At 48.0% G+C, this 26,264-nt stretch overlaps 1 protein-coding gene across 1 annotated transcript in view; it reads left to right on the top strand.

Moving 5' to 3' along the window:
* The window catches only part of LOC122375378, a gene marked incomplete at its 3' end in the record, with an annotated part of 53,100 nt that extends 31,867 nt beyond the window's left edge, over positions 1 to 21,233 (top strand). Inside the window, exons 8-13 of the mRNA XM_043354730.1 lie at positions 13,296 to 13,473; positions 13,612 to 13,737; positions 14,964 to 15,109; positions 15,504 to 15,615; positions 16,099 to 16,320; positions 21,101 to 21,233. Coding sequence (XP_043210665.1) covers positions 13,296 to 13,473; positions 13,612 to 13,737; positions 14,964 to 15,109; positions 15,504 to 15,615; positions 16,099 to 16,320; positions 21,101 to 21,233 — 917 coding nt within the window. The remainder of the gene's footprint in view (positions 1 to 13,295; positions 13,474 to 13,611; positions 13,738 to 14,963; positions 15,110 to 15,503; positions 15,616 to 16,098; positions 16,321 to 21,100) is intronic.
* Positions 21,234 to 26,264: the final 5,031 nt, after the last annotated feature.

Below are 26,264 nucleotides of genomic sequence, written 5' to 3'. Positions count from 1 at the left end.
AGGCTAAACCGTTGACCTGAGGTCAAATCTGAGATCACTACTCAGAAAGGTCTGTAAAAGGGCTATCGAATGCGCTTTGCCGCGGCGCTGTAGCTCTATCGGTTCCCGAGATAGCCGTTGGCAGTTTCCAAAATGTTGAAATAGTGGACATTTGACCTTTGGTGACCTCTGGTGACCTGACCTTTGACCTGACCCAAAAAATGACTGAAGTGTTTTCGTCCTTATTTTGGACGTTCTTTCGATTGCCGCTTACCGCGTGTCGCTACGTGGCCCAGGAGCCGAGTTAGAAGGGGGGGGGGTGTTCAGACACCCCCCCCCCCGGCCCGGCGCGGAATCTCAGAGCACCGGCCCGGCGCGGGTTAAGTCGACATGTCCACCCACGATCACTCCCCGTCATGCCTGCTTTGCCAACGAAACAGTTAACCCATATATGCATGAATTAATTTTTTGTCGAGCATTTGTATGAAACTTTCTAGCATTGTTAAACAACATGTTACTAAGCTGCTGACATCAACTGTTTTGTTTTTACATTTAGTGCTTGCCTGATATGCTCGTTCAAAGTGGCGTACAAAAATGTACGTCTATGCCAGGTGTCAACAAGACAATTGTGACGTCTGCCGCCGCCGTCCTAAAATAATACATCTGATACCCCTGATACAATGCTAACGTCTTTCGTACTTCAGAAGCGATGTATGAGGGATGGGTTGGGGTGGGGATGGGGTTGTGGAGGGGGTAGGGTGACGTCATGTCATCGTTAACCTGGGCGAGGGGAATAACTTGTGTTGTATGGTCAAATATGATGTATGATATGTTGTGTTGCATTAGAGACCCTTGGAAATGGTAATTACAATTCATACGTTGAATTAGGAAATAGATGTAGATCATGTATGATGAAAATAAGGAAATTTGCAAAACACAACTCAATTATGTCAACTTTTAGCGTCTATTGAAAACTTGTCTTATGTACATAATAGTCAACATAGTAGATCTATAAAAAGAGCACGTTGTCAATGGCGATCAGGAGGTGTTCTGCTGCTGGCCACCGACGCGGTGACCCTGTGCTCCCCTGTGGCAGTCACAGTCCGGCGCCCGGCGCGCTAGTCCATGCTGACTACCTGACTGCAGAGCTTCTTGAAGAGACAGAAGATGTAGCCGTTCCGCTGGGGGCCTTCGCCCAGGACGTCTGCCTCGTCCACGCAGCTGACGCGTCGGTCGTCGTAATGGCACCACCTGTCCCGTCCCACACTGTACACGTCAGACACTGTCCCGAGCGCGTGGCCCCGCTGTAATGACTAAAGACGGCCATCAGCCGGACGTAAAGTCGCCGGCATGGTCAACGGAGCAGAGCGACTGGTCGCCCTCGACTTAGAACTCGGAGAGGTGCGTCTGTCCAGGGGCGTCGGCCGGCTCTTGCTTCCCCAGTGACGGCATGATGGCCTCTTGGAACTCGTGATCCTCGACCACGTCCATCCAGCGGATAACAGCCGCATTGCACTGCAGCCGTTGTTGGCAGTTGTAAATGCTTCGATGGTCTGATTGGACTTCTTCTTGAAGGCGTTGATGTCGGTGAACTTGTTCGCCTTCAGAAGGCGATTCCCTCACATGGTACCCGTGCCATGGAACTGGCGCTTCTGGATCTCTGCTGCAAAACCGATCATCAGGGTCAAGCTTGGTGCTGCTTTGGAAGTGACATACATCCATAATCATCCCGAACCGGTTGAGCCGGTGGGTGCGACCAGTTACGGGCTCAGTTACGTCTTTACGGCTCAGTTACGTCAGTTACGGCTCAGACCAGTTACGTCAGGCGGGCTGGGTAAGCATTCTCTTCGTCGCTAGAGTCTTCGTTTGTGTCGACGCGAACTTCCGGCGGCTCTAGGACGACGACCGTGACATCGGCGACTCGACTTCGCTCCTCGATGCCATCCAGTAGAGGTCTGCACCGGCCGGCTGCAGCCGCGGCTGGCTGCAGCCCCACGGCTGTGGGCCGGGGCGGCTGCAAATATCTCCAAGAACACGGCTACGGCTGTGGCAACGGCTATGAGATTTCAAGCTCAATCTTAAGTACTCAAATATAAAATTTTAAATCCTTAATCTTACATTCGTCTAGCCTGTAAAAATCATGCAAAGGATGCCCAGCAACATTGAAAGTGGTGAAGCCTTTGAAAACCTGTAATGGTTTTACCATTTGCTGTAGGGGAGTTTGCACTCTGGTACAGAATACTAATTATAGGTACCAATTGTTCCCTCATCATCAAGAGCTTGACAGTTTCAGAAAATGCAACATGCTGCATTGTCACATCCCTCATCAATCTCACCTGGTCATTAGGAGAGCACCTTACAGCTATTAAAGACCAGCGTTCAATAATTCTTTCATGTAATAGAAAAAGAAATCACTCCTATGTAAAGTCAGGTAAAGGCTTCATAAAATATTATCTAAAATAACTCTTAGATGTATTTCTGGATTTTCGGCAAGTCCAATTACATAATATAAAACTGGCGCTTTATGTTCTAACTGGTGTGTGAGTGACCGCTAACAGAAAATGCTGATCAACGAAGCCAATGGAATTAGATTATAAGTGAGCACGAACCTTACTTACGGTTAATTCACATGATGGTGAAAACCCTGAACACGTAATTCACATGACGGTGAAAACCCTGAACACAATATTTCTTACGCGAGCTGTTGACTTTACTAATAAAATGACGTCTTCTTCTGAAAATGTAAAAATTTGATAATTTATCTTTGTTTGAAGCAAGTTTTTAACTGTATAGCATAATTATTTATTAATTATAATTTTTATGGCTGTTTATAGTGACACAAAACAATTTATTGCCACTTCTTTGCTATTGACGTCATTAAAAACTCAAATAAAATTTTTGATTGAAAGAGGCAATTGTGGCTCGCACGTCCTTGGGGATTTGAGCGAAGATCATTATTTGGAAAAATCAAAATAGATGAATGTTTTTCTTCATTGGATGCTCACTAGTGTTTTGATGCCTTGCATATCAAATTAGTTTGAGACTTGCTCAGGGCCCTGTTTCACCGGTGATAGCAGCATGCTGCTTTTACACGTGTCAAATTGGGTTTCCATGGAAACATCAACAGGCCCATTGCTCCAACACTACCGCAAGTGTGACGTCAGCTCGCGCAATTTGATAGCAGCGTGGTAGCAGCGTCCCGTGAAACACCGCCCAGAATTAAGGCTGCTTCAAGCCTGGCATATCACACCCCAGAAAATATGCAAGGTAAGAAAGAAGCAAGAGTTTTGACTAGACAATCACTGTTTGACAGTCCATCAACTTCAGTTTCATTTTCCATACCTAACATTGATAATGAAAAGCATCAGGGTCTGTTGTTCTGTCCCACAACCATGCTTCAGGATTTGGCATTAGATGTCTACACTGCTAGTGCTTCTATTCTGGTTCGTTGTTTATGTTTTCTGTTGATGTAGATACCTACCTACCCATCTTTCTTAACCCCTTGCAAGGGCTTGTGTAGGCATGCGATGCGCATCAGGCGGCCTGAAGCCAGATACACAACCACTTAACCTATGATGCTTCATGAGCTTGAGAATCTGTAGCCCATTGCAATGTGCTTTTGGCTATATGTTTCAACTAAAAACAACTTATTATATACTATTTGATTGCATTTCATTGAAAGTATCCACGGCCGGCTGACGGCTGGCTGCCCACAGTTTGCTACGGCTGTGGGCGGCTGTGGCTGTGGAGCCACGGCTGCGGGGCGGCTAGGCTGTGGAAAATTGCAGCCGTGCAGAACTCTACCATCCAGAACAGGGCTGCGGAGTCGGAGTCGGAGTCGAAGTCGGTCGGAGTCGACAATTCTGACCGGAGTCGGAGTCGGAGTCGATTTTGGAAACCGGAGCCGGAGTCGGAGTCAGAATCACCGACAAACCCATCGACTCCGCTGACCTGGCAGGGCTGCTGAGTCGGGAGTCGGAGTTGGAGTCGGTCGGAGTCGATAGTTCTACCCGGAGTCGGAGTCGGAGTCGGAGTCGGAGTCACTGAAAATCCATCGACTCCCGCAGCCCTGATCCAGAACATCGTTGAGGCTCATATTTGCCATCAAACCAAAGCATAAACGTGTTTGATGTTTGGGAAACAAAATGTAACGGATATGCATAGACGTACATTATTGTACGTGCGTTTTTGTGAAACATACTATTTTTGGATTCGCTTGGTAAGCAAAATTAGCATTATAATGACACCACTCATGAAGTTAGGGTCATGCTTGAGCAGATTGCTGGCAACGAAAGCTAATCCGGGAAAAGCACTTAACTATAATTAAGAACACTTGGCTCACCCTGGGTCGAGCGTCTGAACGGGTGAAAATCTTCCCGTTGCGGCATCAACAAACCGAATGTCTCAAACTCAACACTGAATGCATTGGAACCGTGTTTTTTGGTATTCACCTGACGGCTAACAATGTAAATGATTTAGAACGACCGCGTTTGATGGCTCATTAGCTCTATTTCTATAAAGATGGCACACATTGGTCAACTCAAATTGACGTACATTTATGTACGTCTATGCATATATGGGGGGTGCCTGCTTTGCCGGGAACATTTCTCTGATGTGCATGGCGATGACACTCTTGATATCCCTGAACTCCCTCTGTCGTGGGAAGTCCAACTGCTGCAGACCGCTGCTCCAGTGCGATTCTTTTTGAGCGGGCTGGATGCCACATTTCATTTGATGTCCATTCCCATTATGTTATGGAAGTGACGTCATTATTATAAAACAAGAAGTTATGGAATAGAACACGGTAATATGGTCAGAATATCTAACCTTACCTAACCTGATCTGACCTGACCTGACCTAACCTAACAGACTGTTGTTTGCCTACCGGGGCTAAGAAAATAGTTACTCGCATGAATAGATTGCAAGCAATAGTAAATCAAATATTTTCAGGTTAACTGGTTATGCATCAGGCTTCAGGCCGAAGCCTGAAACCAGATACATAACCTTTTAACCTAAAAAATATTTGATTTACTATTGCCTGTGCCCTGTGAGCTATCCTGAGGCATTGCCTTCGGCACTGCACTGCTTCGCCGCGAGTTGGCCAAGAGTATTATTATGACGTCACTTTCACAATACAACTGAATGACAACTGTAATGTGTTTCATTCAACCTTGAACCCCAGTTCCCAGCAGTTCCCTTTTCTTTTCTTTTTTGTTATTATGAAGTCATTTTAATATTTTATTATTTTACCTTCCCACCCATGAACCCCGATTACCAACAGTTCCCCAATTTCTAACCCTTTTCATCGTATTTGCCCCCCCCCCCCCCACCCAATAACCCCGGCTCCCTACATTTCCCCTTTCTTGTTTTGCTCTTGTGATGTCATATTGATATAACTCGACAGTTTAAATTAGTAAATTAATACTGTAGCGCGTAGTGCGCTTACGTCATGTGACTACCTCGCCCGGTCGCCACTAGAGGCGCTTGTGTTGAAATACACTCAGTTGACCGCTACATCTGGTGGCAGCGGGTGGGCCGCTCCGCAGTCTGAGCCCCACACCATGGATGGTGAAAGTGATACGAGAGTGCAAGTGCTTGTACCGCCGCAGCCTAAAACCGAACAGTGCACGATCACCGATTACATCGACTACTTTGAGGCTGTGGCGACGGCCAACGCGTGGGACGATACTGTGAAAGCCAGGATTTTTCCTGCGCTGCTCGGTATGGGCAATACTGTGCTGACAGACTGCCCGGAGGCTGACAAAAAGAGCTTTGCCAAAATCAAAACGTATCTCACTAAAGTTGGAGAGCCGTACCGTGATGCGTTTATGCTCGATTTGTTTCGTGTTCGAATGGCTGACCTTGAACCGGTCGAGAAGTACCGTGACCGTGTGGTGACTTTAGTTGAACAAGTTTACCCGCGGTTTGCAGCGAGCAATAAGGCAGCTCTTGCTCGTGATTTTTTTGTCTGTGGACTGCCAGATCCTATGAGGGCAGCAGTGTTGAACTCTGGCTCCTGCCGTAAGCTGGAAGAGGCTGTCAACTCAGCGCTGATGTGCTTCAGCCTCAGCGGCCGGCTCGGGTCGCGCGGCTCTGGAGGCGCTGCCGGTGGTGATCACGTGACCTGGCGCACGGTGCGTTCGCCGGCCGCTCCGAGGGGAGGAGTGAGGAGCGGCGACCCGGCGCGGTCTGGCCCGAGGGCGGTATGCTGGCGCTGCGGTATTGCTGGTCATGTGCGTGCACAGTGCCGCGCTCCCGGCGACGGACTGGCTGCCAGGATGGAGGGCATCGCGGTTTCACCCGTCTCCGATGATGGCCGTGTCTACGTCGACATCGACATCGATGGCTGTCCGATGCAGCTTCTGGCAGATAGCGGTGCCACCGTCAGCTGTCTGCCCACTTCTTTCCGGCCCAACTCCATGGCTAAAGACGACTATGTTATCGCTGCCAATGGGTCGAGAATGCCTGTGTATGGTCTGCTGAACTGCTCTGTCTCGCTCAGTGGCGCTACGCTGATGCACGACTTCATCATCACCGACGTGCAGCGCGGCGTGGTGGGGGCAGACCTTCTGCAGAAGTTCGGCGCGTCCATCGACTTCAACCGTGGAGCTGTGCTTGTCGGTGTGAATCGACACCCAGCTGGCGCGGCCGACAGTGTGACGTCACCTGGCTCCGGTGGCGCCTGCGTCGGAGGGACGGTCGTCGCGCCGGTGGCGCCATCTCTGGGCTACGTTGAGACTGCTCAGAGTGGGGCGCCGCCTGCGCCTCCCTCCGCTCAGGTGGCGCCATCTGCGACTCCCTCCGCTCCGGTGGCGCCATCTGCGAGACACAGCGTGAAGGAAGATACTGCCGCCGGTGAGGCGCCGCTGCTGGACTGGGAGGAGGGATGCTTCCACGAGGTCGGGATGCTGGCTACCGGTGAGGACTTACTGAGCGAGTGTGACTTTGATGATAGCAGCGATGCTTCGTGTAACGGACTTGAAAAGCTTAAGAGCCAGTTTGCGGACGTGTTCAATGGTCTCGGGCGCACCAGTTTGATAGAGCATAAGATAGAAACAACATGTGACCAGCCCATAGTGTGTCGCCCTCATAAACTGCCAGCGGCATATATGTCTCGAGCTCAAAGTGCAATCGATCAAATGCTTCGTGATGGGGTGCTAGAACAAAGTGACAGTGACTACATGAACCCCGTGGTGCTTGTTAAAAAGAAAAGCGGCGACATACGTGTCTGTATTGATTTCAGGAAACTGAATGAGGTGACGGTGAAAGATCGTCAGCCTGTGCCGCTGGTGTCAGACGTCATCGGGAAGCTGGCGGAGTCGACAGTGTTCTCAGTGCTCGATGCTCGCTCGGGATACTATCAGATCCCTCTCAGGGAACAGGACAGAAAGAAGACGGCCTTCCAGTTTAATGGCCAGCTACTGCAATTTCGTACAATGCCGTTCGGTCTCTGCAACGGTCCCAGTACGTTCAACCGTCTGGTGCAGAGGCTGACACAAGACCTGCCATGTGTGGCAGCGTATTTCGATGACTGGTGCATCCACAGCCGGGACGAGTCGTCACATTTGGAGGATCTGCGCTCTGTCTTGCAGAGACTACGAGAAGCTGGACTGACGCTGAACGGCGAGAAGTGCCGGTTTCTGCTGACATCCCTGGAGTCGTTCCTTGGCTTCAGCATCGAGGGTGGTATGATTCGACCGACGAAGGAGCACATCAGAGCTGTTGAGGCGATACCGCGGCCTGGCGATCAGACAGCTCTCAGGAAGTTCCTGGGCCTGTGCGGCTTCTATAGGTCGCACATCGCGGAATTCAGCTTGATTGCGAGGCCGTTGCACGATCTTTTGCAGAAGGGGAAGTCATTCCTCTGGGATGGCGCGCACGAGACAGCGTTTCGTCGGCTGAAGGCCCTGTTGGCTGAACGTCCGGCTCTGAAGATTCCTACGGAATCGTCACAGCTATCAGTGCGGACCGACGCCAGCGAGAATGGCTTCGGCTGCGTACTAGAGGCAGACGGCCAGCCTGTGGAGTTCAGCAGCAGAGCATTCAGCAAGTCACAGCGACACTACTCCGTAATAGAAAAAGAAGCATGCGCGATTGTACACGCTTTGAAGAGATGGCGTCACCTGCTGGTGGGACGGCCGGTACGTCTGTTCACGGATCACAAGCCTCTTCAGTGGTTGCGCTCCAAGAAGGATCTGACTGGTCGGCTGGGTCGCTGGGCGCTACTACTGGAGGAGTTCGACATCAGCATTCATCACGTCGCAGGATCTGAACATGTCGTCCCGGACGTGCTCAGCCGGTCGTTCCCGGAGCAGCCGCAGTGTGTCGCTAGTGTCGCTGACTGGCGCTCTGAGCTGGCGACTGATGACGGCGTGCGCCAGCTGCAGGACAGGAAGCCGGACGAGTTCCGAGTGAACGGGCGTGGTGCGCTCTGCCATGTGCATCCGGTCTTCGGAGAACAGCTGGTGGTACCGCGGTCCCAACGCGACGGCATCATCAAGTTGCTTCATGATGACCCATTGGCGGGTCACGCCGGATCCAAGAAGACCGTTCGGCGTGTACAGGAGCGTTATTTTTGGCCGGGAATGACCAGGGATATAAAACAACATGTAAAAGGATGTATCGTGTGCTGCACTGTGAAAGATAACCCTGTTCCGACGGCGCCATTGACACCGGTAGACACGTCTGCCCTGAACGTGTGGGAAAAAGTCTCTGTAGACATTGTTGGCCCGATCTTACCGGTGACAGAGAGCGGTGCTAGATTTATCGTGGTTTGTCAGGACTATTTTTCGAAGTGGCCCGAGATGACAGCCCTACCGTCGACTGAGACGGAGGTCATTCAGAGCTGGCTGTTTGATCATGTTTTCTGTCGTCATGGGTTTCCGTCTGAGATAGTAACTGACCAGGGGACGCAATGGATGAGTGCTTCGTTTAAACAGTTTTGTGAAAAACTAGGCATTAAGCATAGGACGACTTCTCCGTATCACCCACAGTCTGACATGGTCGAGCGTTTTAACAGAACACTGCTCAATATGATACGGTCGTATGTGGGAGAACACAAGGCGAGTTGGGATCAGAACTTACAGTCGTTGGCCTTTGCTTACCGGACCGCCGTGTGTGAGACAACTCAGTCAACGCCGTTCGAGTTGCTGTTTTGTAGACGCGCGCAGTTGCCGATTGACACGCTCCACTCGAGTATGCGCGAGGTGACGAGCTCGGGTCTCATGGCTCGGCTGTCTGATGTGAGGGCTACGGCTCGTGATGTGTCGAAGCGAGCAGCGGCGAAACGAGCAGACGGGTACAATTCGGCGAAACATGTCAAAGTTCGTGAGCTCAAAGTGGGCGATGATGTATTTTGGAAACGGCCTATTCGCAAGGTGGGTGTCTCGCCGAAACTGCAGCCGATCTGGTCTGGCCCGTTTACTGTCACCCACAGAACGTCTGATGTAAACTATCGCATCCGAGACTCTGATGGGAAATCGGTCGTTGTGCATGTAAATAACCTGAAAACCTGTCACGTGCCGCATGTCGCTGGACGCGGTGTCATTCGTACGAGAGGCAGGCCGCCGCTGAAGACGCAGTAGGCATAGTGTCTGTGTCTCCGTGCTCGTGCCTCAAGTGTCATTAGAAGCTTGTTTTTTTTTGTGGGGGGGGGAGGTGTGTGTTGAACTTGGTGGGGAGGTGTAGCGCGTAGTGCGCTTACGTCATGTGACTACCTCGCCCGGTCGCCACTAGAGGCGCTTGTGTTGAAATACACTCAGTTGACCGCTACAATACTATAAAACAATGGCAGCGCTGGATGTTTTCATTTTCTTCCTTTTATGCATGCGATTGTTGCGTGATGTCGGAAGGTGTACTTGCTGAGTGTTTTGGTGATAACTTTGTTCTTGCGAGACATGTATGCTTTTTGGATTCAGCATGTCAAATTAAACCACGCCCCAGTGGCGGTCTCAGCCAACTTCGCTATAGTGGGGGGGGGGGGCATATGTTCCCACCCACCTCTAATTAAAAAACTAAGAGGGCTAGAAAGACGCAGTTAAAAGCAGTCGATAGCTCTCAATGCGTAAGTTTGAAAGTATTTCAGTCATTTTTTATCTTAGAGCAGTATTGGGGTCACCAGAGGTCATCAAAGGTCAAAATTTGCCAAAGGTTATATTTTTCAGAAAACATGACGTTATCTCAGGAACTATGATAGCTAGAAAAACGCATGGAAGATCAATCGATAGTTTTTAACTCTTCTTTTGATAAGGTCATCATCAAAATTGAACTCAGGTCAACGGTTAAGCCTCCATAGGTCAAACATTGTAAAAACAGCTGTTTTTAAATACAACTTTTTTCACGAATAACTTGAACCAACAAAGATGAAGAATTGGTAATGGCACTATCGTGTTTCTCTCTTTCAGACGCTTCGAAAAAATGTATTTTTTACCTGGAAAGGTCAAGGTCAAACATTGACCTCAGGTCAAGGTCACTACGTGACCTTGACCTGAGATTGGTCACGTAGTGACAAATATTTTTTTTTTTTTTGTTCAGCAATATACGTTACATTTCGTCTTTTCCGGCGACCTAGCTCCGTGTCCCGCATATTCTCATTAACGTATCAATTTGTTGTTTCTGTCCTCGGGGCGTCAATCTGTTGTTTCTACCTATCGTCGTCCTCACTGCGCGACGTCCAACTACTGGCTGGACGGTCACCGGTGTGCGGCAAGAGCAGCTCCTAATCGTAATGAAGCAGGCTCCCATTCAGCAGGCTCCCATTCTGGGTGATCGTAAGCTCAGCTTGGTGGTCTGTCTCTGGGGACGGGAAAGACCAGTGTGGTCTACCAGAGGCCGGTGTGGGTCTAGAGGCTGGCATTGGCCCTCAGAGCAGCTCGGCACCTGACGCTCAGAATCCGCGGGACTCATCAGAAACCGATGCGGTCCGCAAAAAAATATATGCGTGCGGGCTCTCGGCATAAGGCCCACGGGAGCCGCCCGCCAGCCGGCGAAGGCCCACAGAGGGGGTTTGGGACACTCAGTAATCTTGGTACGTGGTACCTCAGATACCATGTCGTAGGAGACAGGTGCAAAGTCCTGTAGGGTCCTTACATGCCGGCATAGGCCCTCAGAGGTCAGCGTGATGCCCAAAAAGGTTAGTGTGGCTCTTCTCCGTCATCAACCTACGTGGGGCTCTGAAAGGCTCTGGAGACGGGGGTGTGTTTTGTTTTTGCAACCAAAGGAAGGCGCTATACGGATAATGCTCCGGGCAGCATGTTCCTTTGGTTGCGAAAGCGAAACACGTTGACCACCTATTTTGTTATTTTAAATAAAGGGGTTACCATTCTGAATTTTTGTGTATTCAGAGCTTACCTTAACCTCTACAAGTTGGAAACCACAAGTTCACTACTGGCGCACCCGTTTACCGTCCTCACTCGATCCTAGCCAACCCTAATTTTCCGTTTATTTTTAATGGGTTGTTTTAACCCCTCCTAGCCCTTCAACTCATGGCCTTAGGACCAACTCAGGATTGTTCCCAAAGGTAACCGACGAACAGTCTTACCGAACCATAACAACTTTTCTGCACTAGGTAAGTGTAAAAAGCTACAGCAAAACAAAATTATTTTTCCAGGCGTGGGCCAAAGTTGCCCTTGGTGGTCAAAATTGCACGAAACTACGCTGGCAACGCGCAACATGTCCCTGTTCGGATTGGAGGAGCCGACGGGTCTCGAGTGGTCATCCTTTGCTGACCGTCCCGAATGAGTGTTGAAGATAAACATATTTGCACACAGGCTGTTTGTTTCCGTTTTCCAGTGGAAGGGAGAAGGCCAGCAGTCTTCTCTCTCCGGTACCGTCATCCACCAGCGTGTGTGTGTGTGATGTGTAACGTACCACTGCATTCGCGCTTGTGTCGGGACTGCAGATTCACACTCTTGATTATGAATTATCTTTGACTGTTGTGCCACCTGATGTGGTTTCAGCACTCATTACAAATTATTAGTAGGTATTCGCCGATTTTTTTCTTTTCAAAATCATAGGTTTAGATTCCAAAAATATTTTACAAGATGTCAGCCGTTTTGTTTCATAGGGATATATTCAAACATATAAACATCCAAAACTCGTAAAAAGTAGGTACTTGTTTTTCTCCTCTACCACGGCAGCAATTCTGAAAGGATTCGGCACAGCACTAACAAGAAAGAGAATATAAGTACCGGTTGCAGTTCCCGTTTATTGATTTCAATTTTCAATATTGGGATCATTTAACCCGCGAGTTGCTGGGGGGGGGGCGTTAAACGCCCCCACTTTTTTCGCCGGGCCATAGCATAAAAACGGCGCGCCGCAGGGCCGCCAAATTTTGGGTACCTGTAGGGAATTGATTGAAGTTTATTATGACAAAGTGTCAAAAAAATCGGTCAGAAATTTTTTGAAATATCGAGGTTTTAGTGACGTCATGATTTTTGAGTTTACGACCAAAAACGGCATATGTTCAAAAAATCATATAAAATCACAGAATAGAAATAAACACATGCCGTAAACGCCATTAGACTGCCAATACCATGGACAATCAAATGGCTATCTTCGATTATTGATTATCGTTCCGCATTTTCCAAAATCTTGAACTGAATCTTGGCAATTTCTCGTGACTTCTTCACGGCCATGATACATGCATTTCTTAAATTGAGCTTTTTTAGCCAAACACGTACACATATGATAAAATGAATGTCACCATCGTGTTCTACGCCCCAAATTACCCATAAAACATGTGTCACAGGCTGCGAAAATCAGTTTTGATTTTCGGGGATATATGCCTACCTGGTTGACCTTCTTGACCCTGACCTATGCTTGACTGACCCCTACATGGAGCTGACACTCTTGTAGGCCTTATATGATGGATTGTGCACCGTTTTGACAGAGTTTATGACGAGAGACGCCCATTGCGAAGTCCTGAAGTCCATGCTACTGAAAGCCCGATTTCAGGTGTTTGACCTGACCTTGACCCGACCTGTGACCTCAAAATTCAACTTTAAAGTACTCAACTGAAGCGTCTCGTCGCGTTCTTTCGTTTGCCGCCTCGTGCGTTTCGCTGCGCCTATTGGTTCTCGAGTTATCGGCTGGGGGCGTTTAACGCCCCCCCCCCCCCCAGCAAACGGTGGGTGGCGAAATACCCCAGCAACTGCCGGGTTATTTCACATTCATTAATGAAATGAACTTGAAGTGGTACTGTAGTCTGTACAGCTGTCGCCTGTCGCCATCATCCGTAAATATCTCAGACTTAACATATAATAGGCATTGCTCCCTGTCTGTTGCCTACTCTGATAGCTTCCGTTTTGTATTTTCAGAATAATTCGCCTGTTCCGATATAAGGGTGTTGTGAAACAGTGGGCCTTCAACGGTGAAAAGGAAGGCAACATCAAAGGCAAAATAGAGTTTATACAGGAGTCTCCCTACACGATAACGAACACGGAGACGGACCTCACTGGACTGGACGGCGCTGCCGGAGGCTACCACGTCCATCTGGTAAGGACGCTTCCTATGTGCGCCACGGAGTGTGCTTCACTTAATAACCGTTGAACACACACAATCATGCAATATAATAACATAATATGCATTGGTAAGGCATGGGGCCGTGTGTTTCAATATGCCAATGACCTACAGGTGCCTGTACAGCTTAAAGACGAGTTTCCGTGCCATAACATCGCTATCGGTGGTCATTTCAATCCGTACGGGATCAACCCCAGGGCGTCCCCACCGCCAGGACACGGCTCCAGCGACCAGTACGAGGTGAGACGCAAAACGATCAACACAGACGGTTGGGCTCAACGAATCAAAATCAGTCGGGGGAGGTTTGGTCAATCGTTGTCATTTTTAGCACATGCCATTTTTGGCAACCATGTGCTAAAAATGACAACGCTATCAGCTATTTTTAGCAACGATGAAGCCGATTTCACTCATCAGCGAGGAAATCACGATTTTGGAAATACAAGCACTGATTTTGGAAAAGAAGTGCTGCCACCTGGTGCAAGAAGAAGAAACCAGCTTTAATATGGCCGTTGTTTGTATGGTAGTCCAACGTTGAAGTATACCCTTTTTTGTGGCCCGAAGTTGGAACTTTAAATTGAAGCATCCGAAAATGATCGATATTGATCGAAATCATGATGTTGATGAAAAAAATAATATGTTAAGTTGAGAGAGGAGGCCATTTTATCCAGATGCGGTGGTTTACTTCTTGAAATTATTTTTGCTTACGACGACTGCCATGTAATGAGGGATAATTAGCAGCCGTCATTAGCAAAAATAATTTCAAGAAGTAAACTACTGCATCTGGATAAAATGGCCTCCTCTCTCAACTTAAAATATTATTTTTTCATCAACATCATGTTTTCGATCAATATCGATCATTTTCGGATGCTTCAATTTTAAGTTCCAACTTCAGGCCACAAAACAAACTACCATACAAATATAACGGGCATATTAAAGCTGGCTTCTTCGTCTTGCACCAGGTGGCAGCACTTCTTTTCCAAAATCAGTGTTTATCTTTCCAAAATCTTGATTTCCTCGCTGAGGAGTGAAATCGGCCTCATCGTTGTCAAAAATAGCAGAATCGTTGTCATTTTTAGCACGTGTGACAAAAATAGCACGTGCTAAAAATGACAACGATTGACCAAACCTCCCCCGACTGAAATGCCACAGCTCACAAGATTGTGGTGTTGATACGGTGACTCCTGTGCTGTTGGGTTGGCAATTGCTACAAAGACTTTACAGAAAGCTTTCGTTGGTAGTTATCAGCCATTTTTTTTTTTAGCTTTGTTGTTAATCTTCTAGTCTGCTTAATCCAAACTCCTGAATTGCCCAGGGTGGGAAAAATGGCCATTGGCCAGCGTCACTTCGCGAAGTATAGCAGTGTCGTCAATTGTTAAAGCCTTGAATTGGAACACTGAATGTTGTTTTCGTGCTCTTCTTGCATTTCGTGCAATATGGTGATGGACGACGGCTGTTGTGGCCGGCAGTCTGGGGACCTCAGCGGCAAGTATGGCGAGCTGACTGGCAGGAGTGAGGTGCAGCGTGTCAGCAACGACACCAACCTGCAGCTGTTTGGGCCCGACACCATCCTGGGCCGCAGCGTGGTCATCCACCGGGCCGCTGACCAGTCACGGTAAACGGACCCACCCAGCGCCTCCATGGGGCAAATAGTGTGCGGTGTAACTCTTCACTGGCAGCGCGTACCGTGGACTGTGTTGAATGATTATTCACGTACTCAGGAAACGGGGAAGAGAAAGACTTGCGTTGAAGACTTTCCTTTGCTATTTGTCTGTTTTTTTTTTTACGTGTGCTTTTCATTAAGGTCGTTGCTTCTTCGTTGCCCTTCTTTGCTTTTGCCTTTGTCATTCGTCTGCGGGCCCTCGGTCGGTTTGCATGTTAACTTTTTTGGCCTCTACGGCCTAGTCTGAACATTTGTTTAGCATCTAATAACATTTATTAGATGACTTCAATATGCTTACCGGACAGGCAAAGCTGTTCACGCCGTGTAACCGATGGCTGCCTCTCAGATGGATGTGCGGTAACATCCTGTGGGGCTACTCGCCGGCCGAGGCACGTCAGGTGACCGCCATCGCTTCGTTCCACCACCCACACGGCTACGCCTGGGGATACATCCGATTCGTAAGTGAAACGCCGCCCACGTAAGTTGAAGGTGCATTACTCGATGTAAGGCATGCAATATTTTGTTTTCGCTCAAGCTTTAAGTGAGGATTCGCAATTATTAGGGATTCTTGATTTATCTGACACGAACACGTTTTAAGTACAATAGGTGTGCAGTTTTCTGCTGGTATGCTATGTTTGTAAGCCTTTGCCGCCAAATGTTTTAGAAACGTCGTTTCTGCCATTCCGTTGCGTCATTATGTTGTCGTGTTTACATACAATAAATAAGCGCCCTGCTCTACGCCATTCGTGCGGACACGGCAGATCCGAGATCGCGGCGCTGTCCGGTATGTAACATCTTGCATCCACGGGGAAGTCGGCTGGTGTACTTAACGGGTGTACCGTCCGGCGTCCCTGGCTTAGTCCAATGGTAGTGATCTCGACACGGAAATAATGCGGACAGTTAGGACGGGTATAACATTCTGCCGTTCACCGACCCGGCAGAGCCAGCTGGTGTACCACACGGGCGGCCGCAGCGAGACGGTGATCGAGCTGAACCTGCGCCACCCGGGCTCCAACGACCGCAACGTCACCTCGGGCCACAACTGGGCTATCTTCGTCAACCCGGTGGGCCACGACGCCGCCGTCAAGTTTTTCACGTCTCGCTGCACAGCCGGTGGCTACCGCTGGAACCCGGACTTCATCCACCTGGCCAATCCGAATGCGGTGAGCTGTTTGAACTCCCTGGTGCTCCCTCTCCGTCCGTCTGTGTTCGGCAACGACCGATGGAATCATTTAACAGTGATCGTATGTTCAGTTGTTTAGTTTAAACTGAAATTAAACCTAATATGTACTTATGGGACACTGCTGTTGTTGGGCCAAGCTGGCCGCTTTTTCTGGAAATACGGGGAACCCGATCCGTTAAGTGAAGACATTGACATTGTTGCGTTTACGCAGACGCAATGGGTATTGGGTTTAGCTGGCCCTGTCCGAGGCACACTAAGGTGGGCGGAGCTCAGCAAATTTTGACAGCCCACTTTTGCTATCTGGGTGTTCGCTTCAAACACCGATGAACCTCTTTCAAGTTGCAAAGCATTAATCGTTTCTGTGGGCATATTTTTCCTCCAGTATTAATTATGGAAAAAATCAGGCGTCTGACGGCTGTCGTCTTGGAGGTAAACAAATAGGATAGCTATACTAGCTTCGCCTTTTCTCCGCCTCATCTCACAATGATGTCCCAATTTTCTGACAAGGATCACTAACGCACACCTTTTCCAGCTACAACCTTTTCGCTGCACAAGCTTTGTGTATTGTCATTTCAAATACGTTTGCTTCCTTTCTGCCCTGGCGGACCATGCTACAGGTACTGTGGCAGTGTTGTCAGTATACGAAGTTTTTATGTCTGACAGTGCTTTGGATATAGTTTGCTTTCAGCTGCTCTAGCATTTTGTCATAAATTACGCCTTTTCACGTGCATCATCACCATCAATCGCCGCAATGTCAGTTTCTGTGCTACCTTGCAATTTTAATAGATTTGATCGCAGAATGCCGGCGATTTATTCGCTTTTTTCTAGAACATGTTGTCTCAGCTAGTATTTGTTTCTATAAGGTGATCCGAGCAATCAAAACCTTCATAACGCATTTACCCTCGTGTGCCGCCCCCTCCCCCCCCCCACACACACACTCTTCGATGGCGCTCTGAACGGAGGTTGCAGGACTGCCGTACGAATCGTAGCGGGTCTCGGTTTCGTCACTGCAGTGTACACAGAAGGCTGCATCCGTTGCCTCGATAGCTGACAACTTTGCCAGATGTTTACGGAATCATGTGTAAAGAAGCGATGCGGCTATATAACTGCAATGAAAACCCTAAGCCTCTTAGCCTCATGCTAATAATTGTATTCAAAATAGGGCCAAGAAAATAAATATACACTTCAATTAATAAATATATACAATAAATAAACGCTTCTGAGCCTGCTTGGCATGGCTCACCCACTGACTTACTCACTCACTCACTCACTTACTCATTCAATCATCCACTCATTCAACCACTCAATCACTCACTCATTCAATCACTTGCACACATGCTGCACAGTGCACACACACACACACGCACGCACGCACGCACATACACACATAGGATTTGCTAACCAATTTGCACACACATATAGGCTCTTTCATTCTACCATCTTTTCATTTATTTGTTCACATACCCGATTCCTACCATTCAAATAGACTGGGTTCATTCATGTCATCTGCTGTCTGTCATTTGTTATAATCACTGCGAACGACCGTGTTTTTGCTTGTGAATCGAAGTGCTTGTATGTGTTAATATTTATAACTCACTGTATGTATGTATGCACCATTCCGCAACTAGGAGGAAGATATATTCACTGAGCAGGCTTTGTGTGACGTTTAAAAATTTTAAAAAAACTGTGAAATGATTGTTTGCTTCAGACCTGACGATGTGCTATGCACGAAACAGTTGTCTTATTTTCTTGGTCCTATTTTGAATACAATTATTAGCATGAGGCTTATGGTTTTCATTGCAGTTGTATATATATATATATATATATATATATATATATATATATATATATATATATATATATATATATATATATATATTAGGGTGGCACTTAAAAATCAATTTTTGATTTTTAATGCGTGCGGGTGGTTTTCCGGTTCCATTCCCGTAAAAAATAAGGGATGCAAATTTTTATTGAAAAATATTGATGTTTAGAGGTCGCGAATCAAGGTCAAAATTGAGATTTTGGTAGCATATTTCAATATCATTAAAATCGTTTCTGACTTTCCTATTACGCTGTAATCGGATGATAATTAGGCATTTCTTAGTATTTTTCATATTGTTTATTGATATTTCATGCAGCTTCGGTCACACCAAAACGCTCGTCTATGTACTCCACTACTCTAGTTCCTCCTCTTTAGTAGATATATTATTGGCGCCTCATTGGAGGGAGGGGTATCATGAGCAACGGGCACCCAGATCACTTTGTGTGTAGCCTGGTTAGCAATTTGCAGTCGATCTTCGGGTGTCAGGTTAGCGTTTTCTGTGATCTTTTAAACGACATGGAGGAAGAACTGGCGCTAATCTTTGTCTTTCATGAGTGCCAGTCCTACATCAGCGCCATACCGCGCCTGGTGAAGTCATTCACCACCCGCAGCTCCCGGACTACACGAGCTGCGGTTTGGTAGCTGCTGTCCTCCCAGTGGCCTTGGTCATTGATTATTAGCCCCGCGTCCAGGTTGTAGATCCTTGAGAGCTTTTTGAACGATGGTGTGAGGAAGCTCGCCAACGTCTCGGTCGCGAGAGCGGCGTTCATAGTGTCCACTAAGGACTTATGGGGCGGGTCCTCGTCCTCCCTCTCCTACAAGTCTATTGCCCGCACCATGTCTTGATTGAGCCCGAGGGTCGGGGTCTAAAAGCTCCAGAGTCACCAGCCGATCGCTCAAGTACTACAGGTGACGGCCGAAGACCGGGACTGTCGCCTTCGACAGCTCCTTGTCGGGGTAGGTGCAGAACGAGTTCACGAAGGTCAGGTCCAGAGCCGGCGCAGTGGCAGTAGAGTCCCAAACCAGGCGGCGGCGGCGGCGGCAAACTTGCAGGCAACGGACAGCGCACAGCGTCTGATGACCTGGGCCTCGGCCGCCGTCAGCCGGAGCCGCTCCCTGAAGAGGAAGGCATCCACAAAGCGGATGGTCTTTGCCATCCACCTAGGTAACTCAGTGGAGTACTCTGAGGCGGAGAAACGGATGCCGTGCTTGGAACAACTCCATCGAGAGCAATTACGCAGAGCTCCAGAAGTTTTCGGTAGTCTCCCCAGTTCCCGGAGCTAGGCATAGTCCAGCGATGGAAGCGATGGAAGCCGACCAGCAGCTCGTCCCACTCCGGAAGGTCGTCGACGGCGAACGCCATCGGTGTGATCCTGTCAATGAAATATGAACTCCCACCCGCCTTTGAACCTCTTAAACAGCCGGATGTAGAGGCCGCTCGAGATTCTAGGGCAGGTGGGCCTTCTCTAGGACCAGTTCTTACACGTGGTGCCGGCAGGCCAGCTGGAGGACGGGCCGATCCAGCTTCTGCTCGATAAGGGCTAAAGTACCGTTCACCAGCATGCTGTTCGCCGTCGTGGCGTCGAAGCAAAAGGCCGCAGTTCCGCTTCTCCAGTTCTTAGTCCCCCAGCGCTGTGAGCATGGCCTCCTGTGCTCGGATGGAGGGGAGGTTGGGAACGGCGAGGAGCTTGGCCACCCCAATCCATCCCCCTCCCCATCACCAGGACCTAGAATCGGTCGACGCTCCTTCTCTCGCGATTCAGGATTCGCGGTTCAGCCGGAGTCGTATCCTAAGTTCCATGCCGCAGTTGATAACAGGCTCACGTGTTCTTCACACATTACGGTTGGGCAGTTTGGCCCGGTCGAGGCCAGTTCACTGTTGGGGACGTCCGCTCGCCCACATGCGCTTGGGAGTGTGAGACGACGTTTCTCTCATGGTCGCCATCGTCAAAGACGTTCCCTCCGTGTGCGCGCCGCAGCGGCCAGGTAAGTCTGTTGCTGGCACTGGCACTAAAGTCGGAAGAAGCGCCCACGGAAGAACATCCCGAAAGCACAATAAACCAGTGCAGCTCAATGCACACTCTCGCCTCTGCTTTCGCCCGCCGGCGATAGACTGACTCCAACTTCTTAACATTCTCTTTGACAGAAGAAAGAAGCATGTCTCAAGAACCGATAGAACCGTGGGGCTCGTCCTCCCTTTGGAACAGGAGAGACCGGTCACTCCTCACACTATTCAGAGGATATGACCTCCACTGTGAGAAGGCACCGGTCGCAGGCCAAAACAGGCCTGACATGGGTAAAACAGCCCAGATCAGACCCGTCTTGGCCTGACCTGGACTGGCTACGATCGGCCGGAAGTGATGGGATAAACAATTGTTAAACAAATAACTAAAGGTCAAAATACGTCGGAAATGACGCTTAATGACCACATATGTCATTCCAAAAAGGTTTAAAGTAGTTTCCAAAAAGTTGGATTTTTCCCCAAAAATATCAACTTTGACCTCAATTCGCGACCCCTAAATATCAATATTTTTCCAAATCATTTTCCACACATTATTTTTTACGGGAATGGAACCAGAAAACTACCCGCACGCATAAAAATCGGATGACATAAAATTCACCCTATTGCTAAGTGCCACCCTAATATATATATATATATATAATCATGAGCCTCAAAACCGCGCTTTCTTTAATCAAGCGATGCGGCATTCAAGTAACATTTTCATGTTCTCATTTGCACCCAATAATGCGTCTTAAATTTCACTTCCTTTTTTAGCTGGATGGCGCTTACGCGCTTCACAAGAAGACGGATTGCGGTTTAGTGCTAATTCCCTCTAGCTGTCGGCCTGATGCGCAATTTCGAGATGGGAATGCTGTTTTATGACCTTTGGCCAGTGCCGACTGTGTTCCAGTAACGACCCACTCCTGTCCACAGCACGACTTTTACAACGAGCAGTGCAGTCCGGAGACGCCGCTGCGGTGTGAGATTGGCGACCTCAGCGGCCGGCTGGGCACCATCGACCTCGGCCAGAAGCGGGTGGTCATGTCCGACCCGAACCTGCCGCTCGGTGAGTCGCCACGCACGCCGGCCCTGAGCTGGTCACTGCTCAGCGTGGCCGGCTTCCATTCCATAATGGAATGGAATGGAATGGAATGGGTCGCTCTTAGGATGGCTGAATGGGAAGACAGGGACGCCCGCCCGGGCTGGATCCCGAAATTGATGCGCGGTTGGTGCCGCATGTTATGCTGCCCCTCCCCAATGCTCCCGAAACAAATGCAATTTTACCAGCTTTGGCACCACTGACACCTTGCTGGTCACACGATCACGTGAACCAAGCGGCTAACCCGACCTCCGCCGGTAGTGGGCGCGAGAGGCCACTCTCGTCCAGACAGGCAACGTGGAGAAACTGCATATCACCAAAAGTGAAAAGGCACAAGCTAGGGTGTCCCAGAATTGATGGCGGTCTTCGAAAAGTTCGTTGATCTCAAGTTGAATATTTTGCAGTGATGTATTTTTCAAAAAATCATGTGCAGTGGCATGAGTGCTTATTGTTGCACGTGCTGACCTACTTTCTAGCATATGAAAACTCGTCGAGATGTCTCTATTAAAGGGAGATAATGAGCTTTCTTTTTTCTTAAATAAAAATTACTAGACATCTATACTATTTCTACTGTAGTTTCTATAAAATATGAAAATTTCCTAGCACATTTTCGTATGTGAAAAAGGTTTTTATTTTTGCAAAAAAGAAGCAGTACTTGCAGTACTTGTAACACCCACAGAAATGCGTTGTCCTTCTCTATAAAAAGTCGCAGTATATGGCGCTTTTGTTTCAAACAGCGACGCTTGGGTTTTTGCGACCCCCACCGGACACGATTTGGTAGCCGAGGTCTGTGACGTCAGCCGGGCGTGAAGTTTCCCCTTCACCATAGGCTTCACACACAAACCGGCCGAAGTTCATGCCAGGATAGCCCGGCTTGAAAGTGCAAAAATGATTAAATTTTGCCCTCAATAGATTCATTGCTTCATTTTATAACTAAAAACGTCCGTTATTAGGACTCAATGAAGGTAAAAAGTACTCAAAATCGAAGTTCAAGAAGATGCTGTCCGAGCACAATCTGGTAACATCACGTGACCTCTTTTAAGCAGAATGTATATAATTCAAGGATGTTATTACACGATTGCTGCCTAAAACATCATAAATAATACGCTTGTAACATTTATTGCTTCTGTTTAAGTCATAACATTGCAAAACGCAAAGTTTATCATGGAAGTCACGTGACCAAAGGTATAGCAGGGGTTGGGACAAGCACTCAAAGGATTTCAAGTTTTTTAATTAAATTATATAAGTTTCATGATGGAATTGAAAGAATGTATTTTTTCCTAATGAAATACAAATTTCCGTATGTAAAATATTTTCCTTATGGGCGAAATTATCCATATAAGAAATGTCAGTGACGTCACCAGGGCTTTACTGGGCTTTACTCAAAACATCGGACCTACCTGTTTCTTATAGGTATCTTGGGTTTTTGTTTATGTTATCGCCTTGTCGTTGCTTGGTTGTAAGGATTCTAATATGAATTAGAGTTAATTCGGTTTAGAATTAATTAGATTCTAATTCAGGGGTACATAGTGCCTACTCTTCTTTGTTTCCAAGTATTATTTTGCGCCACAAATGAACGGTATGCGCCAGAAACGCAGCCAAATCTTGCGATTGCGACTACGAAATTCATTATTTTGGGGTCAGAGGCTGAAGCGAAAAATACAAGCATATTTATTTCAAAAAGACTTCAGGTTTGTCGAACGGTGTTATGATAATTTTGATAACAGTACTGCATAAGTTTTTCAGTGATGCCGCAAAAGTGTTGTATCTATCTTCTTTTATTGTGCAGTCGGCGGGACCGATTCAAAATTGAGTCGTTGCTACTAAAATAGCAGCATATGGCGTCAGATGATGAACAGGAAAAATAGTTGCGTAAATTTAGACATAAACCACCCCCAAACCATGAATATCTTTTGAAGGCACTATAGACGACCATTAACTAACTAGTTGTGATGAAGATCAAATGTAAGGAATACGCTCATTTTACAAAATTACATGCAAGTACCAAAAAGTGATGTAAGTACTTATTCAACGGTCATTTTCAGCGCTCCCCGCTAACGTGACTTCAAGTTGAGATATTTGCGGCAAGGTACCGAATTGAGCAAAATGGTTTTAATTTACATTATAACTTGTTGTGTTTTGTCAGAAAATGGTCCTAACTCAGATTTGGAAAGTGGGAAAAGGTCATTATCTCCCTTTAAGGGTTTCTAAAAATAAATGTCGAAAACCCTGAAGAGGTGTCCAGTATGCGCCGGGAGCACTCTTTGGCAGTGCGCTTCCGGACCGCTGGCATGGTTACCGGCGGCATGAAGCCAGGGCAAGTCGCCCAAGACCTGGTGATTCCAAAGCGGTCGCTGAAACGTTGGCTTGCCCTCACCGTGCTGGCAAAGGGCTGGAGAATCATGAAGGACGTGGTCGCAAGTCCACCACCACGACACACGCATTGCCAAAATCGTCATCGCGAAGTCCGCCTTCAAGCGGGGGCACTTAACCAGAAAACTGTCCAACAAGCTTTCACAGCGAGGTTATCCGGTATCAAAGTCCTCTGTACACCGTTATTTGAGGACCTGTCTTGGTCTTGGTCTCAAGCCTCTCAAGCCGCAGCTGCAGCCTAAGCTGTCCCCGGAACAGAGGTGCTGACGTCTGGTTCGCCAAACAGCACTCCACCTGGACATTGACGACTAGAGACGGGTCATGTTCAGCGACGAGTCGCCCTACTAGCTAGTAGCTACACCACCCACTCAACCGCCAAAACGACCGAGTTTGGGCCCATGGCTCTTTTGACGTCCCAACGGAAACTGTCAAGCACCCGACAAAGGTCATGGTGTGGGGCGCGATGAGCTTCCGAGGGCTGTCTGATCTGCACGTGGTCCCCCGCGGTCAGACTGTCAAAGCCAGCTACTACCAGGACAACACCCTCTAGACGGCCCTGAAGTCGGCGCTGAGCAGAACCCGTGAGAATTGCCCTCCGATAAAGGTCAAACTCCACCCTGACATGTCCAAGGTCATCTTCCAGCAAGATGGCGCCCCGGCTCACACCGCCGGCACGAGCCAGCAGTGGTGCGAGGAGCACCTCCCGGACTTCTGGCGGAGGGGTCGAGCTTATCACGCCAGGAAGACCCAGGACTGGTACCGAGCGAGGCTCCCAAGCCTCTGGGAGAAGGGGACATGTCTGGCAACAGTCTGGACCTGTCTCCGATCCAAACTATCTGGACGATCGTCAGAAAAGAGCTAAGCAAGCTTCCACCGGCTAGCTCAGAGAAGAGGCTGTTTCAGAACTTATAAACGACATGGCGTAGTTTCAAAGAAGAGACTCTTGACAACCTGCAACGTGACACGCTAGAGTGCAATAGGCCGTGCAGGGGGGAATGGGGTAATTTGGCCAGTAGTATAATTTGGCCGCCCCCACCTTTACGATATCTGACAAAAGTGAATGAAAAAAGTCTAGCCTCTATCAATGCGTCATTGGTGGAACTAATCCGTGGAAAATTTTCCAAGCTCTCCCCCTCGTAATTTTCTTCAATATCAATAAAACTGAATTTCATTAGAAATGGTAACTTTTAGTTCTATTTAAAAATTGTACAGCGTGTAGTATTTAGGCTGTAAACGAATTCCGACAATGTGGCGCTATTCTTGGGGGTGTTTCGCGTTTCCAAGAGCAATTTCACCTATTTCCGTAAAACCGTAACGACTTTAAAGACATTTTTCAGAATGGCAATGCAGGGTTATTTGGCCGGGGCTAGTGGAGCAGCTTTTCCGGTGCTCTCAGGATCGCTATGCTGGGACAGCCGAGTTGCTAAGCTCGCATGGTGCCGAGCTGGTTGGGTTCACAGCCGCCGGCGGTGGCATTGCGGCACAGTCTGCCTTCTAGGGGCTGGTTAAGACACTGCACAACGCATTACGAATAAGAAGCCAGGGATTTGCTCAAACCAAACTGTTAGTCGCATCTCCAGTTTGCAAAAAGTATCGAACACGGGTTTGCGGACATGGGAAGGCTACAAGACGTGAGAGTTTGTTTCTGAGTTAAGTTATTACGGAGCGAGCGAAGCGAGTGTAGTCTTTCCTTAGATTAACGGAAATTTCTGAGTATGAACGGCCGGCCGACCGGCCGCTCATACTCAGGCTTTAGGCACGGTTAACTCATGGCACGTTTAGGCTGCGAACAAGATGTCTATTCGCTGCCAAGAATGCAAAACATAGCCGGGTGAACAAACTGTGAAGGACTGCTCCGGTTGTTTTTCAATAGAAAAACACAATTCTTACGATTAGTGTTTACTGTTTGTCTAATGAAGAAACAACCAGATAACTAATAACCCAAGCCAAAAACAGGACACACCCTTAGGAGACCATTTCCGTCACCCACAAACGACCGGCAACCTCACACACATAGATGTTGAAGTTTTATACCGGGCAAGAGACCATCCTGACCTCAAAATAGGGGCATTCCACGATAGATCGACCAAAAAAACTTAAAATTTACACCCGCATATTTTATTTTTTGCTTAAAATTGGTCTAATGGGTTGTCATGGGCGGGGAACCCAGCTGTGGCAAGGATTTTTTTCTTCGAACAACGGTTTCCGAGATATAGCCTCGGGCAGTTCCTGGAGGTCACGCTGCAACCCTATGTTTGGCGGCTTATAACTCAGAAACTTTTGGTTTTCTATGGTAAGAACTTGATATGGTTCAACTCGCAATCAACCAACAAACGTTTTGGCTATCTCGGATTTTCGAATTTTGAAAATTTTGATCACGTGACATCTTGACCTTTTTTTCGAAGAGTGGCCTTGATATTTTCCCAACTGAAAGTCGCAATTTTGTCTGATGACGATTAAAGCCTTATCAATTGTCATTCATATGCGATAATAAAAAAAGTGGCTTTCGGCCTGCGTTGACCTCAGGTCAGGTCATTTTTATGACCTTCCCATTATTACGAGCGGGAGCGACAGCGAGATCTCGAGAACAAAGCAAAATAGCGACAAGCGGTAAACGGCACAGGG

This window comes from Amphibalanus amphitrite, unplaced genomic scaffold (genome assembly GCF_019059575.1).
Source record: "Amphibalanus amphitrite isolate SeventyFive unplaced genomic scaffold, NRLGWU_Aamphi_draft 001826F_arrow, whole genome shotgun sequence".
Lineage (NCBI taxonomy): Eukaryota > Metazoa > Arthropoda > Thecostraca > Balanomorpha > Balanidae > Amphibalanus > Amphibalanus amphitrite.
The sequence above is the reverse complement of the archived record's forward strand: the minus strand, read 5'-3'. Positions and strand labels throughout refer to the sequence as shown.